The sequence below is a fragment of the Malaclemys terrapin genome, chromosome 4 (assembly GCF_027887155.1).
Source record: "Malaclemys terrapin pileata isolate rMalTer1 chromosome 4, rMalTer1.hap1, whole genome shotgun sequence".
In the NCBI taxonomy this organism is placed as follows: Eukaryota; Metazoa; Chordata; order Testudines; family Emydidae; genus Malaclemys; species Malaclemys terrapin.
Window position 1 is genome coordinate 77,830,648 of NC_071508.1, and position 20,255 is coordinate 77,850,902.

At 46.3% G+C, this 20,255-nt stretch overlaps 1 protein-coding gene and 1 long non-coding RNA gene across 3 annotated transcripts in view; one reads left to right on the plus strand and one right to left on the minus strand.

Annotated features, from left to right (window-relative positions):
• The window catches only part of LOC128836507 (uncharacterized), a 172,130-nt gene that overhangs the window by 96,821 nt on the left and 55,054 nt on the right, over nucleotides 1–20,255 (minus strand). The window lies entirely within an intron of this gene.
• Nucleotides 1,373–20,255, plus strand: part of TTC17 (tetratricopeptide repeat domain 17) — an 86,970-nt gene continuing 68,087 nt past the window's right edge. For both annotated transcript variants that reach the window (XM_054026841.1, XM_054026840.1), the window contains exon 1: nucleotides 1,373–1,534. In XM_054026841.1, the coding sequence (XP_053882816.1) occupies nucleotides 1,382–1,534 (153 nt within the window). In that variant the 5' untranslated portion in view covers nucleotides 1,373–1,381. The remainder of the gene's footprint in view (nucleotides 1,535–20,255) is intronic.

Genomic DNA, 20,255 nt, shown 5'->3' on the forward strand with positions numbered 1-20,255 from the left:
TTTTGACATAGACTGGCCCACAAATCTGCAACTCACTTCTGCAGGAAGTCAGGATGAACACTTCAACCTACTCCTCACACAATACCACCCCCCCCCCCCCCCCAAAAAAGTCGTTTCTCCTGATAGGACACAGTGGTGAGAATAATGATAAGAATAATTGAAGGCTCTAGTCTATGTTGGTTTGAAGATGACCTTCCAAATGTGAAGTAAAAGTATAAGCCTACAGGATGTCTGTCTGAATCTGCAGACAACTCTAGCACCTCAAGCTTCTCAGAGTCCCAAGCTACAGCAGAGTGAAAACTGACCACATTGAAAAGCAGCAGGTTCACTTCATTCTGTTTTCATTTGTGTAAGTTTTGCACAGCTGCCATAGAAACCACTGGAACTATTCACTAGGGCTGAAAACTTAAAATGGGAGGCTAGGGGAGATTCTCTTCTATATTGGAGAAGTCAGGAGACTGAGAAGAGAGGGTGAAAATGCTGCTTCACCTTCCTAGCAGCCAGAGGTGTTCTGAAGTAGACACTTCAAATTTATTAGCAGGTGGCTAGCCGGAGACTACAAAAAATGGGAACCCCAAAGCAGTCAGCAGACTCCAGGGACAGCACCTTGGCAGGAATCCCACTGGTTGGGTGTGAGGAAGAAAGAGGCTTGACTTTTCAACTCTGTGTTGCTCCTAGACAGTAGCACCATCATTTTAGTTTAATTCTTTGGCTATTAGGAGTCAAGTACATTTTTAAACCCTTAATATGGTAGGGGAGTGTACAGACTGAAGGAGTGAAAGCAAGAGTTGGGCAGAATAAACTAGAATGAAGAAGTAAGGAATGGAAAGAGGTTGTGGGGGACAGAAAAGAACATGCAGGGGAGGAGGCAGCAGGCAGAGAAGAGGGAAGAAGAGTTCACTGGATTACGATCCGGCAGCGAGGGGAACCGAGCACACACCCCAGGCCCCGCTCCGGCAGCGGGGGGAACCCAGCACACACCCTGCAGCGGGCTTCACCGCACAGGGGACATTTAGGGCTGTTCTCCTGTTTCCAGCCCTTCACCTAGGCGAGGCGAGAGGCCCGGCCCCAGTGAGGAGGGTCGTGGCTCTCCTACTCCCAGCAGAGCGCTCGGCCCTGCCCTTCCCAGGCCACAGCCAGGCCTGAGCCCCAGCAGCCCGGCCCGCTGCAGGCTCAGCGTTAGGACCCGGCGCGTACAGGCCACCGAAACCATTGCGGCTCTAGCACGGCAGGGCAAGAGAAGCCGCTGACGGAGGAGACACACCCCCTCCCCTCCGGACGGGCCAGAGTCCCGCCCTCTCCTTGCCCTCGCTCCCACCCCAAAATGGCGGAGCAGGTATTTCCGGTTCCGGGTAGTCCAGGAAGGCTGGGATCGGGGAAGATGGCGGCGGCAACAAGAGCGTCCGGGTGGGGCCGGCGTTGGCCGGTATGGGGCCGGGTGCTGGGCCTGGCTTTGCTGCTGGGTTTAGGGGCACGGCCGGGCGCCGCCACCACCCACTGGGTGGTCACCGAGGATGGCAAGATACAGCAGCAGGTAAGGGGTCCCATAGAGACCGTCACCCTGGAGATGCCTCCCCTCAGGACGAACACCCCTATAGCGTGGGGGTAGCCAGTTCTCAACGAGACTGTGGAAACCGCCTCCCTGCTGTCGCCATGGAGATCTCTTAGGGTATCCCCATTGGGTCTGTCCTACGACACCCCTCTCCAAGCTATCGTGCCATTTTCCTCCCTCCGTTCCCTTGGAGACATCGCCATGGTGACAAGTCCGTCCCACCCACCAGCCCACCCCGCTTGTCTTCCCCAGCGTGACCGTTGTTGCTATGATTTTCCCCGCCGGCTACCTGAGCTCTTTCGCCCCCCTCGCAGAGCCGGTTCCCAGGGAATCTCTCTCTGCTGCCGGTCAGGGTGGGCCTAGTTAGGTCTGATCCCTGCAAGGTGCCCAGGGCAGGAACCCCTGTTAGATGCATCTCTCTCCTCCCCTCCCTTCCATTTGGCAACTGATGAAACTTTGTCTTTGCCATTTCCCTGTCTGGTACCAGAGTGTCCCAGAGAAGATGCTGAAAGGGTCAGGACGAGCAGATGTGTAGGTTTCATTTTGTAGATGGAGGCATGTTGATGTCACATGGTAATTTCTCCAGAAGAAACTCCCTGACAGTTGTTGCATAGGGTATGGGTACTTCTTCCTACTCCTTGAGTCTAGTATAGGGTAATACTTGTTCTGGGTGGTGATACCTAGACTGAACTCAGTGTGTTGGTACAAAGCCAGGCTGATCTGAGAGCTCATCTCACTGACTAGCTCGTAGTCATAACTGCTTAGCTAGTTCTTCACGTGTGGTGCCTGTTGGCTGAATGTCTGTTTCAAGTAGCACCAGAGTTTCTAGGAATTGATTAGAGACTCTGTAATATTCACCAATGAAGTACTGACAACCCAGCAGGCCCTCAATGGCTATTGAGGTTATTAATCAGTAGAGCTAAGTACTTGGGGAAATTGAATGTAAGTTCAGACTAAAGCTATGTTTTGAACATTCAGGTTCAGTGTCTGGGTGTAACTCGCTAAGAATGTTCAAATTTATAGATGGTGACACAAAAGAAAAAGAAATCTGAGTTCTGAGTCACAACACCGGAAGTAGCTTAGTTCTCCTATGCAATAAGTGCTCAGTACACCTGTGGTGAAGCTTCAAACAATCCTTTTGCTATTAGCAGATCTCGCTGTCCTTTATCTGGAAGACGTGGAAAGTGACTGCTGTGCCTGTTGCTTTTGTAGCTGAATCTCTTTGCTGGTTAAAATCTGAAGTATGGATAAGTTTGGGATTTTCTTTCCTGATCCTCTTCCCCATTCCTATGAGCTGATTTAGGATGAGACAGAAGTGATATTTGCACTGAAATGCAGCTAGCTGTTATCTCCACTCTACAATATTTGTATATTCTTGGTTACAGCTTTTCATTTTGATACTAAGGTTTGTCCCAGTTCAATCAATTACTGAAGCAAAGTAGTTTCCATTGATTTTGCTCTTTTCTTACTGATTTGTTCCCTCTGTATTGTAAAGAGAAACAATCAAAATCTACTTTACACTAAATAGACTTTTAGCCTAAACTTCAGTTCAAAAGCCAATTCAGCATTCTGAAAGGAAAAGGAGGAGAGGAAACCCTAGAATGGAGAAAGTCAGGGCATATTCTCCCTTTCTCTAATTGATGAATCAGAGAAAATAGGGAAAGGTGTGTTAGAGACTTAGACATCCTGTCTTCCCTCTCTAAGAAGGAGCCACTTTGGGGGGGGGGGGGGGCTAGTGAAATGGGCTGTTAAATTGTATGTAGTGTGGTGAGATGGCTTATTCTTCAGTAGTTTGTAACTATGATTGTTCTTAAGGTGGTGCAATTGTTCAGTGTATCTTTCTGAATGAGATCTAAATTCTCTGGATGATGGTAGGAAGAATGGATGGGAAGTTCCAGTTTTGAGAGAGTAATGGCTTCTGTCTAGGTGTGTGTTTCTCTTCCAGGAAGACATTCAGATTGCTAAACATCCCAACGTTCTTAGTCAGAAGGTAATATTATCCTAGAAAAACCCAGGAAGAGAAATCCCTATTAAGCAGTGTTTTTCTCAGTGTTCTAGTTGGGGATGCCTGGCTGTTCCTATTAAACTGAAATCTACGTTGTTGTCGGTTTGAATTTCTACAGTGCAATTGCTAATATTACTGAAGAAGCTTATGGTTATCAACTTTTCCAAATATAAAATAGCATGCCTAGTTCCTCTTCAGCTTAGGTACTACAAGTTTCAAGGAGCATCACTTTTTATTTATGGTGTATCAGCTGCCCCGGGGATTCATTCCAAGTAATAAGCATTTCTTTTGTTCTCTCGTCAAGCAAACCTTGGACGTTTGCTGCAATAGCATAAGGCTCTACTAGTGAATGTGAAAAGACCCCGTCTGTTTTTACAGTCTCAGCACTGTTGGAGCAAGCCCCCTTTGCATCTGCATCTTCTTTAACATCCTTTCTAGGTCTCTGCCTCATCATCTCCCACCTCCTTTCCAATCCTGGCTGAAAATATTCTACTTCAGCAGGTTCCTTATTAATTTTTCCCTCCCTCTGGTGATATTTCTATTAAAGCACCTTGAGATATAGTTCGTATAAAAAAGGCTCCAAAGTTCTATTTCCTGAAGGTTGCTTTCATTTAATTGTTTTTTATATATATATAAATTATATAATATATATATTAGTATCTAGGTGCCATTAAGTTTGTATCCTAGCAAATACAAATGCTGTACAACACCAGAGATGACTGAGGTTGTAGTCTTATCTGTTTCTGATAACTAAGGCTTATGCAGCAAAAACTCTAGTAACCTTCAGCAAAGAACGTTTTGTAAGTTAACATATATCCAGCATATCCTGTTGAAGGAATTCTCTACCAAGGAGAAGGTACTTATAATCTTGAGGGTTTCAGTTCATCAATGGCATGATTTTGTTTGGACTTCAGGTCATTTTGTTTCATTGCAGAAAGCAACAATCTCTAACTTGTCTTGTGCTGACATTGGCAAGGTAAATCATTTATTAAAAACTACAGACTTAGAGGACACAGGGATGACCCAGCAGCTAGTGTATGCTTTTCTGACCTCAGCTGGGTGAACATGTGATCATTGTTCACTGTGAACGTTGTCACCAAGGAACTGTCTGGCATATTGTAAATGCATTTCTAATGTGGAGCTGGAGATCTTGTAGCTTTCCCATTGGAATGGTTTATTATGCAGAGTAACCTTATTACCTTGATTTATTTCCCATCTCTGAACTTGTTCCTTTGTCTTAACCCCAAAGGAGATGATTATAGAAATCTCATTCTAATTTACATCAAAATCCTAACTTAATAGCTGGTCTGTGGTCATTGAGTTTCCATTCTCACCCCAGCAGGTCTGCATTGAATTTTAATTTTTCATTAATTTGGGTTTTCGTAAGTTAAAAACAGAACTGAAGTTATTTCCCTTGCCAAGTGGATTGAAAGATAGTCTAGTTTTATTGCTGCATCAGTAAATGCCCTTTCTTCAAATGCCAAAATATGATCATGTAACATCTTAGCACTGTAATAAATGAACCACAACAGACAGTCCTCCACTGCCTATGACAACAAGATATCAGAGGGACTATTTACCACTTTAGTAGTGGAAGCACATGAGTGGTGCCAGATGCTACATGAGAGCATACTCCTTTGGTACAAGTAGATAGTACACTTAATAAATTGAGTGTAAACCTAAATTCCTACCAGTGCATCTTTTTCTTTTTGTTTTAATTTTCCAAAACATTACTGGTTTTTAGTTAGGTCCACAATTCTTTCAGGTGAGTCTGTCTTGTTACCAGAGCAATTGGTCATTCAATCAATTGTATAATTATTGTTACTATTCAATACAATAATTTTTAATTGAGCAAGACAGGTGGCTACACATTTTCAATGGGGCTGTCCTCTGCAGCTATTTTCTTTCTTTCTCTTAAACTTGGCAGTAGGAGCCCTTAGGCAGTGCAGCTTTGTGTGTAGTGCTTAAGTGAGGCCACATGTTGGCACTTGTCTGATTTTCACACTCTAGGGTATCCTGCAGTATTCTGTTGAATGATCTAATTACTTTCTCCAAATCACTAGTTCTTGGGTTCATTTGCTACTACTTCACAATTTTCACTGGTATTCTAGCCTCCCAGGTCCTACTTTAATTATGAGCCTGTGTTCTGGGTGTTGGTGCCCCCATAGCTTTCCCTCTTCTGTTCACTGAGGACTCTAACTTGCCATGGAGACTCCCTGTTTACAGTCATGAGGCTCAGATTTGGAGCAGACTCAATTTTATTGCCAGTTTGAGTAATGCCAAAGTAAATGGGAAGTGGCGAACACTGATTGGTGACTAAGGTCTTAACCTGGTGGTAATAGCACTTAGGTGGTTGTCAGGGTTAGTATTTACAAAGAAAGTATAGTTACAATTTTATGGAAGGGAGAACTGAACTTGAGGTTTGACTTATTCAGAGCTATAGAGGTAGCCCAGGTGGAGATTAAGTATCTGAAGTGCAGGTGCATGAGGGTATGTCTATACTGCAGTCATGTGGCATGATTGTAGCTTGCGCCAACGCACATGAGGTAACTTTAATCTAGCTAGCTCAGGTCCCAGAGCAGTGAAGCCACAGCAGCTTTTGTGTCAGCACAGACTAGCCCCATGAGTAATTACCCAGGATTCTGGGCAGGCTTATAGAGCATAAACTGAAATGTGGGCTGCTGAAGCTTCACTGCTCTGGGACTCAAGCAAGCTAGATTAAAGCCAGCTCAGATATGTCTACTCATGTTGCGGTCGTACTCTATGATTGCAATGTAGACGAACCCAACTATGTGTAGGCAAGGCTTAAGTGATGGTGATGGGAAGATAATATGAAGCCTCTGGGTCTTATTAGGTTAGTCACTAATCCTGGATACTTAAATAAGCAACAGTGACAAGTAACACCATCCCTGACCTTCACTTAGCACAGTGATCCACACATTTCTCTGCAAATTGGACTACAGGTTACTCACTGCATCAGAAGCTGAAAGTGGAGACAATATAGAAACACCAGCCTTTTTGCAAGATGCTGCGTTCTGTACCCTTATAAGTAGGGCCCTACCAAATTCACGGCCATGAAAAACGCATCACGGACCGTGAAATCTGGCCACCTCCCGTGAAATCTGGCCTTTTGTGTGCTTTTTACCTTATACTGTGCAGATTTCATGGGGGAGACCAGCATTTCTCAAATTGGGGGTCGTGAACTAAAACGGAGTTTTAGGGGGGTTACATTTTTGCCACCCTTACTTCTGCGCTGCTTTCAGAGCAGGGCGGCCAGAGAGCGGCGGCTGTTGGCTGGGTGCACAGCTCTGAAGACAGTTGTGCTGCTGCTGGTGGGGTGAAATAAGGGTGGCAAAACCATTCCATGCCACTCTTCTTCGCTGCTGCCTTTAGAGCTGGGCAGCCAGAGAGCTGAGGGCTCAGCTCTGCAGACAGCTGTGCCAAAGTGGGGGTGGCAATACCCTACCATGCCATCCTTACTTTTGTGCTGCTGCTGGTGGTGGCGGCTCTGCCTTCAGAGCTGGGGTCCTGGCCAACAGCCGCCGCTCTCCAGCTGCCCAGCTCTGAAGGCAGTGCCGCCACCAGCAACAGTGCAGAGGTAGGATAGTAATATTACAACCCCCCTGCAATAACCTTGCCGCCTCCCCTCCCAAGTCCTTTTTGGGTCAGAATCCCTACAATTACAACACCATGAAATTTCCAATTTAAATAGCTGAAATAATGAAATTTCCAATTTTTAAAATCCTTGGACTGTGAAATTGACCAAAATGGACCCTGAATTTGATACGGCCCTACTTTATAAGGGAGAGCGAGAATGCTGAGAACATCTCATGCTTGTGTATTGCACTCTCCACTGGCTCCTGTTGACCTGTACTGACTTTATTTCAAGGCCCTCAACATCAGAAATCACTTCTCTATTCACAACCCTGTGAAACAGCTGTGCCGCCCTCCTCCCCTCCCCCCTCCCAGGACAAGGCAGTTAACAGTGCCTTGAATGAAGCTTGGATGAGAAGATGAGCCCAAACCTAAGAATTTTCAGTACAACAGAGAGATCTCATCTGTACTACTCTGGTAAACTGATATAGTTGTCTAAGGCCTTGGCTACACTTGCAGATGTACAGCGCTGTGAGTTAAACCTGACTTCGTGAAGCTGAGTAGGGAGAGCGCTGCAGTCTGTCCACACTGACAGCTGCCCAGCGCACTATCGTGGCCACATTTGCGGCAATTGCAGCGCTATTGGGAGCGGTGCATTATGGGCAACTATCCCACGGAGCACCTTTTCCCATTCTGGCGCCATGGGTTATGGGAAGGGGGCGTGGGTGCGGGGGATTCTGGGTCCTGTCCCAATGCCCCGTGATGCATCGCTTCGCATCCCAGAAATCCCTTTATTTCCGTCCACCTCTGGCACCATCTTTCAACGGTTTCTGTGCAGCACGATCTGTCTGCGGGAAATGGAGACCGAACTGCTGAGGCGTATGCTGACGAGTCTCGCCAGCACGTCACGTTTGGCTATTGAACTATTCCTTAAGATCCAAAGTGACAGTGAAAGTGAGGGTGAGGAGTCCGACGATGCTATCGAGACGCGTAACGCGTGCAACATGAAATTGCTTGTTGCATTCACAAACATGCTTAGCACCGTGGAACGCCACTTTTGGGTTCGGGAAACAACCACCGAGTGGTGGGATCACATCGTCATGGAAGTCTGGGATGACTAGCAGTGGCTGCAGAACTTTCGGGTGAGAAAAGCCACTTTCATGGGACTGTGTGAGGAGCTTGTCCCCACCCTGCGGCGCAAGGACACGAGACTGAGAGCTGCCCTGCCAGTGGAGAAGCAGGTGGCTATTGCAATCTGGAAGCTGGCAACTCCAGACAGCTACCGGTCAGTTGCAAACCAGTTTGGAGTGGTAAAGTCGACCGTCGGAATCGTGTTGATGCAAGTTTGCAAGGCCATTAATCGCATCCTACTCAGAAGAACCGGGACTCTGGGTAACGTGCAGGAAATAGTGGATGGCTTTGCACAAATGGGGTTCCCTAACTGTGGCGGGGCGATAGATGGGACACACATTCCTATTCTGGCACCACCCCACCTAGGATCCGAGTACGTTAATCGGAAGTGGTATTTCTCTATGGTTCTCCAGGCGCTTGTGGATCACCGTGGGCGTTTCATTGACATTAACACAGGCTGGCCCGGAAAGGTGCATCTTTCGGAACACTTGGCTGTTCAGGAAGATGCAGGCCAGGACTTTCTTCCCAGAGCGGAAGAGCACGGTAGGGGAAATTGAAATGCCCATTGTGATCTTTGGAGATCCCGCTTACCCGTTAATGCCATGGCTCATGAAACCCTACACAGGGAGCCTTGACAGCAGCAAGGAACGGCTCAACTACAGGCTGAGCCAGTGCCAAATGACTGTGGAGTGTGCCTTTGGCCGTTTAAAGGCCCGCTGGCGATCTCTGTATGGGAAGCTGGACTTGGCAGAAAGCAGCATCCCCGCGGTTATATCCGCATGCTGTGCCCTCCATAATATTTGTGAAGGGAGGGGTGAAAGCTTCACTCAAGCATGGACCTCCGAGGTTCAACACCTGGAGGCTGAATTTGCACAGCCAGAGAGCAGGGCTATTACAGGGGCCCAGCGCGGGGCTGCAAGGATTGGGGATGCCTTGAGGGAGCAATTTGAGGCTGAAAACCAGCAGTGATATCTGGTGCCCTGCACTGGAGTGAAGTGCAGTAGTTCCAATCTTTAGGAATCAGTGTCTGCTTAGCAGACAAGCAGACTTGCAGTGCCTGTTTATTTCCTGGGCTAAGGAGTCTTTTACTTTATGCAATAATAAAGAATGTTTTCAAAGCCAAAGAATCCATTTATTGAAAAGAAAAAAGGGGATGGAGTGGGGAACAGTGCAGTCACAGATTCGTGTGTGTCCTGTCTGGTGTGCTGTGCAGTGAGTGCGGCACTTCAGGGCAGCTATACTGCATGGTGATGGGGGTTGAGTGCAGAGGGTAAGGGTCGTGGTCTTCAGGGTTGGGTGGTGAAGATACTGGTGTTGGAGGCAGCGGGTGGCGTGAAGAACACGGAAGTTGGGGAAAGTGGGTTGGAGGTGACAGTGGGGCACAACGGAAAGAGTTTTGGGACAAGGGCTGTGGGGGAGGTGGCGTTTGCGTTTTTGGTACTGCTCCTCTTTCTGCATGGCTACCAGCTCCTGGATAGCATCTGCTTGGCGCTCCAGGATGCTGATGAGCCTATCAGTGCTTTGCTGCCGGTGCGCGGTGCTTTGCTGCCGGTGCGCTGCGTTTTCCTGGCGGATCCTGCTTTCTCTCTCCCTCCAGTCCTGTGCCTTCTCGTTCTCTTTAATAGATTGCCGCATCACTTCTTGCAGCATGTCTTCTTTGCTTTTTCGCGGTCTCTTCCTGAGTCTTTGCAGTCTCTGAGCAGGCGATAAGAGAGACGGCTGAGGTCTCAAGTTTGATGCAGCTGTATAGGCAAAACATAACATTTAACAGAGGCAGCATTGTTTATACCAGACAGAGTAATGATTCCCCCCGCACCTAAGGAGTAGAAAACACACAGGGTCTACACAATAGCATAATTTTCCCGTCCGAAACAGAGCACACATCCTACGGGAGCCTCAAAATGGTGAGTAATGGGGACTGATTGTTTCAGGGCTGCACTGTCCTCTGCGTTTCTGTGCCTTGGGGAGAGCCAACAGCTTCAGGGGGCACCTACACTGAACACCGTCCCAACATTTTCCACAGGAGTTCGTCCTGGACGATATCTTGCTGCTGGGGGTGACCTGGGAAGCAAGGGAGAGTCTTCTACTGCAATGCGGCTTCTGCCCTGGCCCATATGCAGCTTGCCTGTGTGCAGCAATGGTCCCTCCGCCCCTCGCGGCACAGTGGCGCAGACACGTTGGCCTGGCTGGGACAAGGACCACGGTGGCTCTCCCTATAAACCTGTGCAAGCGCATTGCACGCGTTCTGGATGAGACATTCGAAGAGATTACCGAGGCCGATTACTTCGATGTGATAAACCACATCAATGCACTATTCCACATCTAGGCATGCATGCTTAACCCTCCTCTCCCAAAGAGCCCGCACCGAAAAAATTCCTTCCCGAAAAAAAAAAACTGCTTACCGGGAACCTGCTCCTCCACCAAATACCGGCCGCTGCAACTGGTTACCATCCTCCTGGCTCGAGAAGAGCTCCTGGCTGCATGGCTCCAGGGATTCCGGGGTGTCTCCATCCGACCCACCACCATCACTTCAGTTTTCCTCCTCCTCCTCCTCCCCCCCCCCCCCACACACTGGCTCTGAAGTGTCCATGGTGGTGCTCGGCGTGGAGGTGGGGTTAACCCCAAGTATCGCATCCAGCTCCTTGTAGAAGCTGCAGGTCGCGGGGGGAGCACCCGAGCGGCCGTTTGCGTTGCGGACTTTGCGGTAGGCACTCCGCAGCTCCTTGACTTTAATCCTGCACTGCAGGGCGTCCCGGTCATGGTCCCTTTCCATCATGTCCTTTGATACCTTCCCGAAGGTATCATAATTCCTACGGCTGGAGCGCAGCTGGGACTGGACAGCTTCCTCCCCCAAACACTGATGAAGTCCAGCAACTCGCCATTGCTCCATGTTGGGGCTCGCTTGGCGCGTGGCGGCATGGTCACCTGGAAATATTTGCTGATAGCATTCCACGCCGGGCTGAGCAAACAGGAAGGGAATTTTTAAAATTCCTGGGGAATGTAAAGGGTCAGTCACATGGTTGGTTACCTGAGGCCAGGGCAGTAGAGTTTGAACTGATGACCAGAGTGGCTAGAACAGGCATTGTGGGATACTGCCGAATAATTCTGGAGGCCATTCACCACGCATTGGGCGGCCACACTGGCGCCGCAGCACTGCAGTGGCAGCGCTGCACTCGCTATTCCTCTCGGAGAGGTGGAGTACATGCAGCGCTGCAACCAAGGAGATGCAGCGCTGCAACCAAGGAGATGCAGCGCTGCAAATGCCTTGCCAGTGTGGACGGGGAGTGAGTTACAGCGCTGCAACTCGCAAGTGTAGCCAAGGCCTACGAGGCTAGGGACTACTGTTCCAGTTTATAGTAAAAATCTCCAAATGACTTAGCAAACTAATTCCCTGCAGTGTGTGTAGGGATCTCTATTGTCTCAGTAATGACAAAGCCATTGAGTTTCAGCTGTTGCACTGGTTGCTATTTTCAGGTTAAATTTATGATCCTATAGAGCAGTTAATATTAATTCCTTTGATAGGTTTGCATCCACCCTGAAATGCTATTTCTTGCAAATCTACTATTACAGCAAATGGTCTCTTTTTAATGATATTAGGAGCACATGTGCGGAATGGATATAAGTCTGTTTATCACAAATTTTGTTGTAAAGTTCAGACCAATATATAATTGACTTCATACTGCACTTATGGCTGTCACTAAGACTCATCCAACCAGTTGCAAAACTAATATTATACATTTCATCTGTGGCAAAGCAGAGAAATTGAAAGAGGACCAACACAAATGATGTAAACAAAATGCAATGCTATCAGGATTTATTTGCCTAACTCATTTATGCCTCCATGGATGGAGAGAAACAGCTTTACCAAACTCATGTAAAAGGGTGGTTTGTCTCTTTAAGGGGCATCCAGCCTGTGTAAGAATAGGTGTTTGGGCCTGATAGACGGCATTATCGGGATGATTGCCTGGTGAGGCCCTCATTTCTGTGAAGGCTGAAAGAGCTGAGTTTGAGGGGGAGGGCTATGAGAAGCAGTCTGGCTCCCGTGTCAGGGCCTGGAGCAGGGTGATTTCCAGGCATATGGCTTATAAAAGAACTGGAGAAGAGTTGACAGGAGTATGGAGGAGTTCCCTTGGTCAGGGGAAAGGTAGCTGTTGGGTTTATGTTGAACTGCTTGATTTGGAGGTTTGCTTAAAGGTTGATGGTGCAATCAATACAACAGTGTCCTAGAGAGAGGCCCTCAACAGACCCAAGGTGTAGCATTTAAACTTTCCTGGGGTGGGGAGCTTAACCAGAAGTTTATATCACAGCAATGAAATCTTAATAAAATCCCACATAGTCCCATAATGTGTGTTCTCTCTCTCCCCCTATTCTGTTAGTTGCAAACAAAGAAAAGGAAAGTTAAATAACAGTTATGTAGTTGATCTGAGATTTGAATGTAATTGTGCTACTAGTTTAAACAAGGGAGAGACTCCACATCAGGATGATCCATGGAGCAGCGAGTTAATGCAATAACCTGTGTGTGTGTATACACTATACATGTATAAGTATATATACATAGTAGCAAGGTAACTAGAAAATAGTATATTTTTGGTCTTTCTGCCTGCCAGAGTATCTGCTGGCCTGCCCCTACATTTCCTGGTAGTATTGACTGAGCGACATACTTGATAAACTGAAAGTGACAACTGAGCTCCTGCCTCACTTTCCTTGTAAATGCCAGTTTGCCTGGCCATCTGGCCTACTGCTTTACTGAATTTCTCCTCCAGCTCTGCTAGGTCCATTGTACAGTTGGGGAGGAGGACACATGTTTAATTTTGTGTGTGCTCCCTGAAGCACTGTCTGCAGTACAACTCCCTTTGATCGCATTTACAAGGAGACCAAGGCATTGACCAGCACAACCAGCATGAAGAGGACAATCAAAACACCAAATGTAAGTGTAGGTCAGAGTAGCATCTTGTCCTTGAGGGAAGGACATACAACATACATACAATACAACTTAATTTTTAAAAGCAGCTATATTTGAGATCAGGTTATCCTTGGCCCAAGCTATCTTAACTTTTCTCTTCGCCTGCTTAATGGAAAACTTTAATGGGATGTCAGGCCCTTTCTATTTAAAAATTTGGAAGACATTTGCAGGTACATTTTGTCTTATAAGAGCATTTTTCAGGTTTGATCCTGACTGTCTGTACATAAGAGTTAAGAAACCTAGCTTGATTGTTCCAGATGATGGGGAGTTTCTGACCTATAATGCAAGTACTTGGTCAAGCATCTATTGATGTGTGCTTTCAGCTTGACCGAAAGTTAAAGTGCATAGTTTGTATATTATGAAGATCAGTGGCTAGATGTTGGATTGAAATAGTGATTATGTTTGTGTGGGTCAGGTGCTGGGACCAGTCACAGAGATGCAGAATTATTTGGTTGCCAAGCCAAGTGTAAAACAGGTAGCTTCTATTAGCTCCTATTCAAAAGTCAGAGTATTTGAGGCAGAGGGAACCTGAAGCAGGCTCAGAAAGGTGAAAAACACAGTAACAGACAAGTTTGGAGGAAAGCTTAGTTCAAGGTATATGAGGTGGTGGTACAAATAAATTGACCACTTTTTGCAGAAAAGGGGTAAATTTGGATCAAATCGAGTGTGTATGCAGTGGTATGAGAAAGGAGGAATACCACCTGTTCACAGTATGAAACTAAAAGGCCCCAATCCTGCAATTCACTGTATACAAGCATAGAACTGTGCCCTCCTGAAGTCCCATTGATTTCAGTAGAGCTCCATGTAGGCACTGAACTGGGATCTTAGTGTGCAATGTTTTCCCATAGCTACTTTCTTTGAGAAAGTGGGGGTATGTTAAGTGTGACAGGAAGCATAAGAATAAAACATAATTTTTAACATGTGAAATGTGCTAAGATGAATAACCCTTCTTATGCCGTTACATACTAATGGTGCACCTGCTTACCCTTGTCTTAATTCGGAAGTGTGAAGATAGCATGACAACAAAGTACAAGTTAAAACACTTATTCGGTGCTATCATAATGGTGGAGTGGAAACATAAAAGCCTCTGTCATAAGATTTGTGAGCACTCTCAGACCTATGCAAGTTACACAGCTGGTTTAAACATGGCAAAGATTCTTTTCCTGAAAATTGTGCTATAAAAACTCAGTCTACGACTGTAGCCTACAGCACAACTTGTCTTGCACAGTTCTCAAAACAAACCCTACCCATACTCTAGAGAAAAATTGTGCTACAATTCTGCTACCAGCAACTATGTTTGAACATTGCTTGTCCCATGTGGGTAGGGCCTAAATGATCTCTTCAGTCATGCAGCTCTAGACTTTCAACACTCAGTTTTGCAGATACCTTTGTGTGAATTATTTTGATTTACAAGCAAAGGCATAGGCTTAAACACACAGCACTTGGAGTGTGAATGGTATGTGATTGTGGGAACGAGCCCTACATAGCTAAAATGGATCTCTTTCTCAGAATATTTCTAGCACCGCACATGCTGCTTTGGGTAAGGAAATGTATTAGTTAATGGGAAAGAAGAGAACCATTATCAAGGGGAAGATTTGCTTCAGAAACTGTGTGTTGGGACAACCACCGCAGCAAACGAGGCTAATGCTCTTTACTGCCAAGCATCTCATAGAAACCATTTCATAAGCTATGGGATTGTTACAAGATCCGTGGAACTTACCCCCATAAGACAAATAGAGGCCTGCCCATAGACTGATTGAGGATCAGTGTGCATGCTTGCTGGCAGACACAAAGCTGATGCGTGAGAGGATGACCTAGACAGCCCTATCTTAGAATCCATTGCTTTAGCTCTATTACAGTTTATCATGAATTAGGTATATGGCTTTTAATGTGGGCAATAGACTCAGCATTCCTATAGGTTAGTAGATCAGCTAGAAAGGGCAGGGCTAAGCTGTAGAAGACCTTAGAGGTGTAAATGATCAACTTGTGTTTACACTGGAAAAAGGATTGTGGGTGTGGTGTGAGAGTAGAGAAAACGGTGAAAGGAAAGGGTCATGAGCTAGGAAGACTATTTTGGTAGCTTTTTGAACTATTTGAGGAGCAAGATTGCAGCTGTTTAAATGCAAAATGTCATGGAAGATAGATTTGGAAAAGACTTCCCATCGCCTTCCCTTCCTCCCCCCAAATATAGGATATAGTCTCCAAAGATCAGTTGGTAGTATGATTTTCTAACTTGTAATCATGTCATCAGAATTTTGGGGTGTGGAATGACCTAAAACATCTGGTTGGTAATTGTTCAGTTAAGAATGCTGCTTTGTTTAATGTGATATGGCACACTTCTTCTGTGGATCTCAATGCTCTTTGCAAAGGATGGGGAAGTCCTGGTATATCTCCATTTTGCACTTAGGTAAACTGTAGTAGAGAGAGGTTAATATGCCATATTCAAAGAACTTTTATATAGGCTGCAAAAGAGGAACACTTTGAGTATGTTGGATCCAGGGTTTCATCGCAAACCTATACTACTTAGAGATCATCTGCATTCAGATTCTTCAGTAGACGTCAGTTGTATTGTAGCAATTCGTAGCAATTGTATTATAACATGGAGACCCCTTAATTTATCGGATCAAGCTAGGATAAATGCCATCTCTGACTCCTCTGAAACTGGAAGCTTTGAACATATGAAACACTTGAATATGGAATCTAAGGTATCAAATTTAAGAGGAGAAAGTCAAAGTCTTACTCAGGGAAAAAAATGTTCCATTTCATGGTTTGCTAAATTCAGGCTCTACAGCATTCTTTAAAAAAGGTCAAAAAACATATTTGATCACATTCCTCATTATTTATACTGATGTAGAGTATTTGTAATGATTGTTCTCAGAAAACCAAACTCTACCTCTGTATGTAAACTACAGACTCTGATACTTAAGGTGAAAATGCTGGAGAGTGGGAAATGTGCCATTACCAAACTTGATGTAGTTTCCTGGCAGGTGGAGATGGCTGAGTAAACTTAAGGATGTTACTGCTTGGTTATATTTATATTATATATAAATATATATTATATTATATATATAATATATATATGGGGAGGGGTATTCAAGTTCTTCTGAGCAACAATCTCTTTTCATTTTTAAGGAATAATATAGTAAAATATTACAAGGCTTGGATACTATGCTGGACACTAGAATAAACTTTAAAATAGATTGCAACCAGTATGGCACTCGTTCATTTGCTCATATTCAAATGTCTGCAGATGACGTAAAGGTCTTAAGGACAGCCACCTCATTCACTTTGTAATACTGGCTTGTGCGCTGAATGAGGAGGGCTCTGTGGGGGAGAATCAATATGTGATCAAATAACTAAAGATGGTCACAATTGAACTTGATTTTGTAACCCTAACAATATTCTTAACGTTTCTTGGTATGGAATTTTCTAGGCCTTTTCTATTCTATAATGGACCCTCTGTTGCACTCCCCCTCCCACCCACCCCCCATGGATAATCATCAAGGTTTAAACCTGGAACCTTCAAATCCACAGTGCAGATTTTATTCATTTATGCTAAAGGAGCAGCTGCTAGCTGGCATTGGTAATAGGTGTGATGGGTTGTCACCCCGAGATGCAGTTTGGGAACCACGGGAACTGTTGTACCCCTCTAATGACCCAGCTGGGCTGGCCCTGCTCACAGTGCTTTGTGGGACATTTACAGCCAGCCTCACCAAGCCCTGTTATCATCCAGCACAACAGCAGGTGGCGCCACTCACCCAAACTGAGCTACCTGAATGCAAACAGCAGATACCAGAAAATTTCCCAGCTCCCCAGGTATGCACCCCACTGCTGGAGGATAAACCCAGAATTCTACCATCTTGCACGGCACAGGGATCTGTACCATGTAAGTTCATAAATAGTTCACTCTCCCCTCCATGCAGTAGCGTAGCTAGCAGGGTTCAGGGGAAGTGGCTGCTTCCCCTGACCACATTCCCCAAAAATGGCTGCCGGCGGAAGGGGGCCGTGGGCTGGCTGCCGGCGGAAGGGGGCCGTGGGCTGGCTGCCGGCGGAAGGGGGCCGCGGGCTGGCTCCCGGCGCTCCGGCCGGGACTCTGGCCCTGAGAGCGTGGCCGGGGGTCTCGGTGCCCCAGACAGTGCTCCAGATGGGGAAGCGGGGTGGCCCTGCGCATGCTCCGCTCCGTCTTTTGGCGGCATTTCAGCGCATGCGCAAGGCCGCCGAAATGCCACCGAAGGACCGGCGCTTTTTTTCTCCGCTGCTCCTCCTCGGCTGCAACCCTGGCTACGCCACTGCCTCCATGTGGGGAAAATATGCAACAAGCCTGTGTTAACCATGCTGAGATTTTTCCTCAACACACTTCACCTAAAGGCACATTAGTTTAGATAAAGCAAAAAAACAAGTTTACTAACGACAAAAGATAGACTTTAAGTGATTATAAGTGATAGCAAAGCGATCAAAGCAGATTACCTAACAAATACACAAAACTGCAAACAGCCTAAGATACTGGATAGATTGGATGTGAATAAGCAATTTCTCACCCAGGGTGATGATTTAAGGCTCCATGTTTGTCACCGAAGTCATGGATTCTGTGACTTTCCATGACTTCTGCAGCAGCCCTGTGTGGCTGGCCCAGGAGCTGCCTGAGCAGCTCGGGCAGTCCCCGGGTCAGTCGCACTGGCTGCTGCCAGAGCAGTCTTGGGGTCCCTCCACCCCCCATCAGCAGGAGTTTGGGTGGAGGGGGGGGGCTTAAGGCTTGGGGCCAGTGCTTACCTGGGTGGCCTCCTCTCCCTTAGCTCCACATATTGCCTCTGCTGGCAGCCAGGCACCGCCCCTGCAGCTCCCAATTGGCCGCAGTTCCCAGCCAATGGGAGCTGCAGAACCGGGGCTTGGGATGGAGCAGAGGCAGCACATGGAGCTCTTGGGAGCTGGGGCCCCGCTTCCCCGGAGTGGGTAAGGAGCCTACCCCAGCCCCACCAACTTCCTCCCCTCCCCAGCACCCACGGTGCTTCCCCTCCCCAGCACCTGTGGTGCTTCTCTGGGATGCACCCCCACCACCCCAGCACCTGTGGCGTCCCCGAGTCTCCTGTCCCCCCTCCAGTTTTAGTCAGGGGTGTTTTTAGTAAAAGTCATGGATAGGTCACTGGCCCATGAATTTTTGTTTACTGCCCATGACCTGTCCATGACTTTTACTAAAAATATCCATGACTAAAACGTAGCCTTAGTGATGATACAGTCCATCAGGTTTCTATACGTAGGCTAGAAACCCTTTTAGCCTGGGACCAGCACTTCCCCCAATTCAGACTTTGTTTCTCAGATGTTCCCAGGAGTTCTCTTGTGTGGGGAGTGAGGTCCCTAGATGATGTCTCTTACACACAAACCCTTTTATACAGCTTTAATATATGTCGGGAACCATTCGTTCCAAAAACAATTCCCAGCCCAGTTTGTGGAAAAACACAGGTACCCAAAATGGAGTTCGGTATCGTGTGGTCTGGTCACATGCCCTTGCTGAGTCATAGCAGCCATTACTTACAGGCCAGCTGAAACATTTACGGGAAGGCTAAACTCTTCCATAGCCCATTGTATTTGCCATCAACACTGTCTAGCTTCTTCATTGTTGTATCTGAAAGGCTAGCTGTGCGTGCTACTCAGAGTAAGCACATTTGAAATACAGATAGTCAATATTCATAACTTTAGATACAAAAATGATACATGTACACAAATGATTTACTGAATATCACTATCTTAACTTTTCCAATGACACCTGAAATGACCTATCTTATGCAAAATGCATCATAATTATGCCATAACCATATCACTATGACTAATATGGGGTGTAGTGTCACAGTAGGCCAATATCCTTTGTGGACCTTTGTATAGAAAAGGATGCATTGATAATCCCATGCATGTGTGTGTAATTACAGATTGGTTGGCCCACTGTGGTGTGTGAAGTAGAGCTAGGGGAGGACACAAGGAGCTCCCCATGCTGTGGCTAGCTCCAATCCCAGTTCTTATACTTCCTGAGTGCAAAGTCTGAGAGGGTTTGGATCCAGGAGCAGTGTGAGACACTTGTCCAAAAGAGCTAAGAGGTGCTATGGCACTGCCACTTCCACACCAGGTGGCAGAGCTAAACTGGCATCAGGAAAGGATCACACCATTCCAACTCTGGTATTCAGTTCCACAGCTAGCTGAATGCCTCCTACTGCACTTCACTGTCATGGACTGTGACTTGACTTACCCAGAGTGTAGCCCTACATATTGAGCTACCAGTCCCTGCATATGAACTATTGAGACAGAGGAAGGATGTTTTTGGTTGAAAACCTGAACTTCTGGAGTGTGCTTTGCTCTTGATCTGACACTTCCTGGTGCAGTGTTATGCTTATTTATTTCCAGTCTTCTGAGTAAGTAAATTCTTGAAAAGGGTTGAAAGTAGATGGGTATGTTAAGGTGATAGCTTACATTACTTTTGTGTTGTATACTTAGGACTGGTCCACACTAACCCCCCAGTTCGAACTAAGATACGCAACTTCAGCTACGTGAATAACTTAGCTGAAGTCGAAGTATCTTAGTTCGAACTACAAGGTACTTACCGCGAGTCCACACACGGTAGGCAGGCTCCCCCGTCGACTCCACGTACTCCTCTCGCGGAGCAGGAGTACTGGTGTCGACTGCGAGCACTTCCAGGATCGATTTTTCGCGTCTAGACAAGACACGATAAATCGATCCCAGAAGATTGATTGCTTACCGCTGAACCCGGAGGTAAGTATAGACTTACCCTTAGAGAGACTTTATGATGGAAATGTTTTAAAACTGATCACTGCAATCTCTATTTAAGGTCCTTGGTACTACAGTAATGAATGTTTTAGAAATTCATATAAAATAAGGGGTTTAATCATCCATTTGCCATTATCATTAGTGGAAGCTGTACACCTGAAGATATTTGAACAGGGTTGAAAATAAATCCTTAACTGAATTGTAAACTCAGAGCCCCTTCAGACTGTCAATGTCTGAAG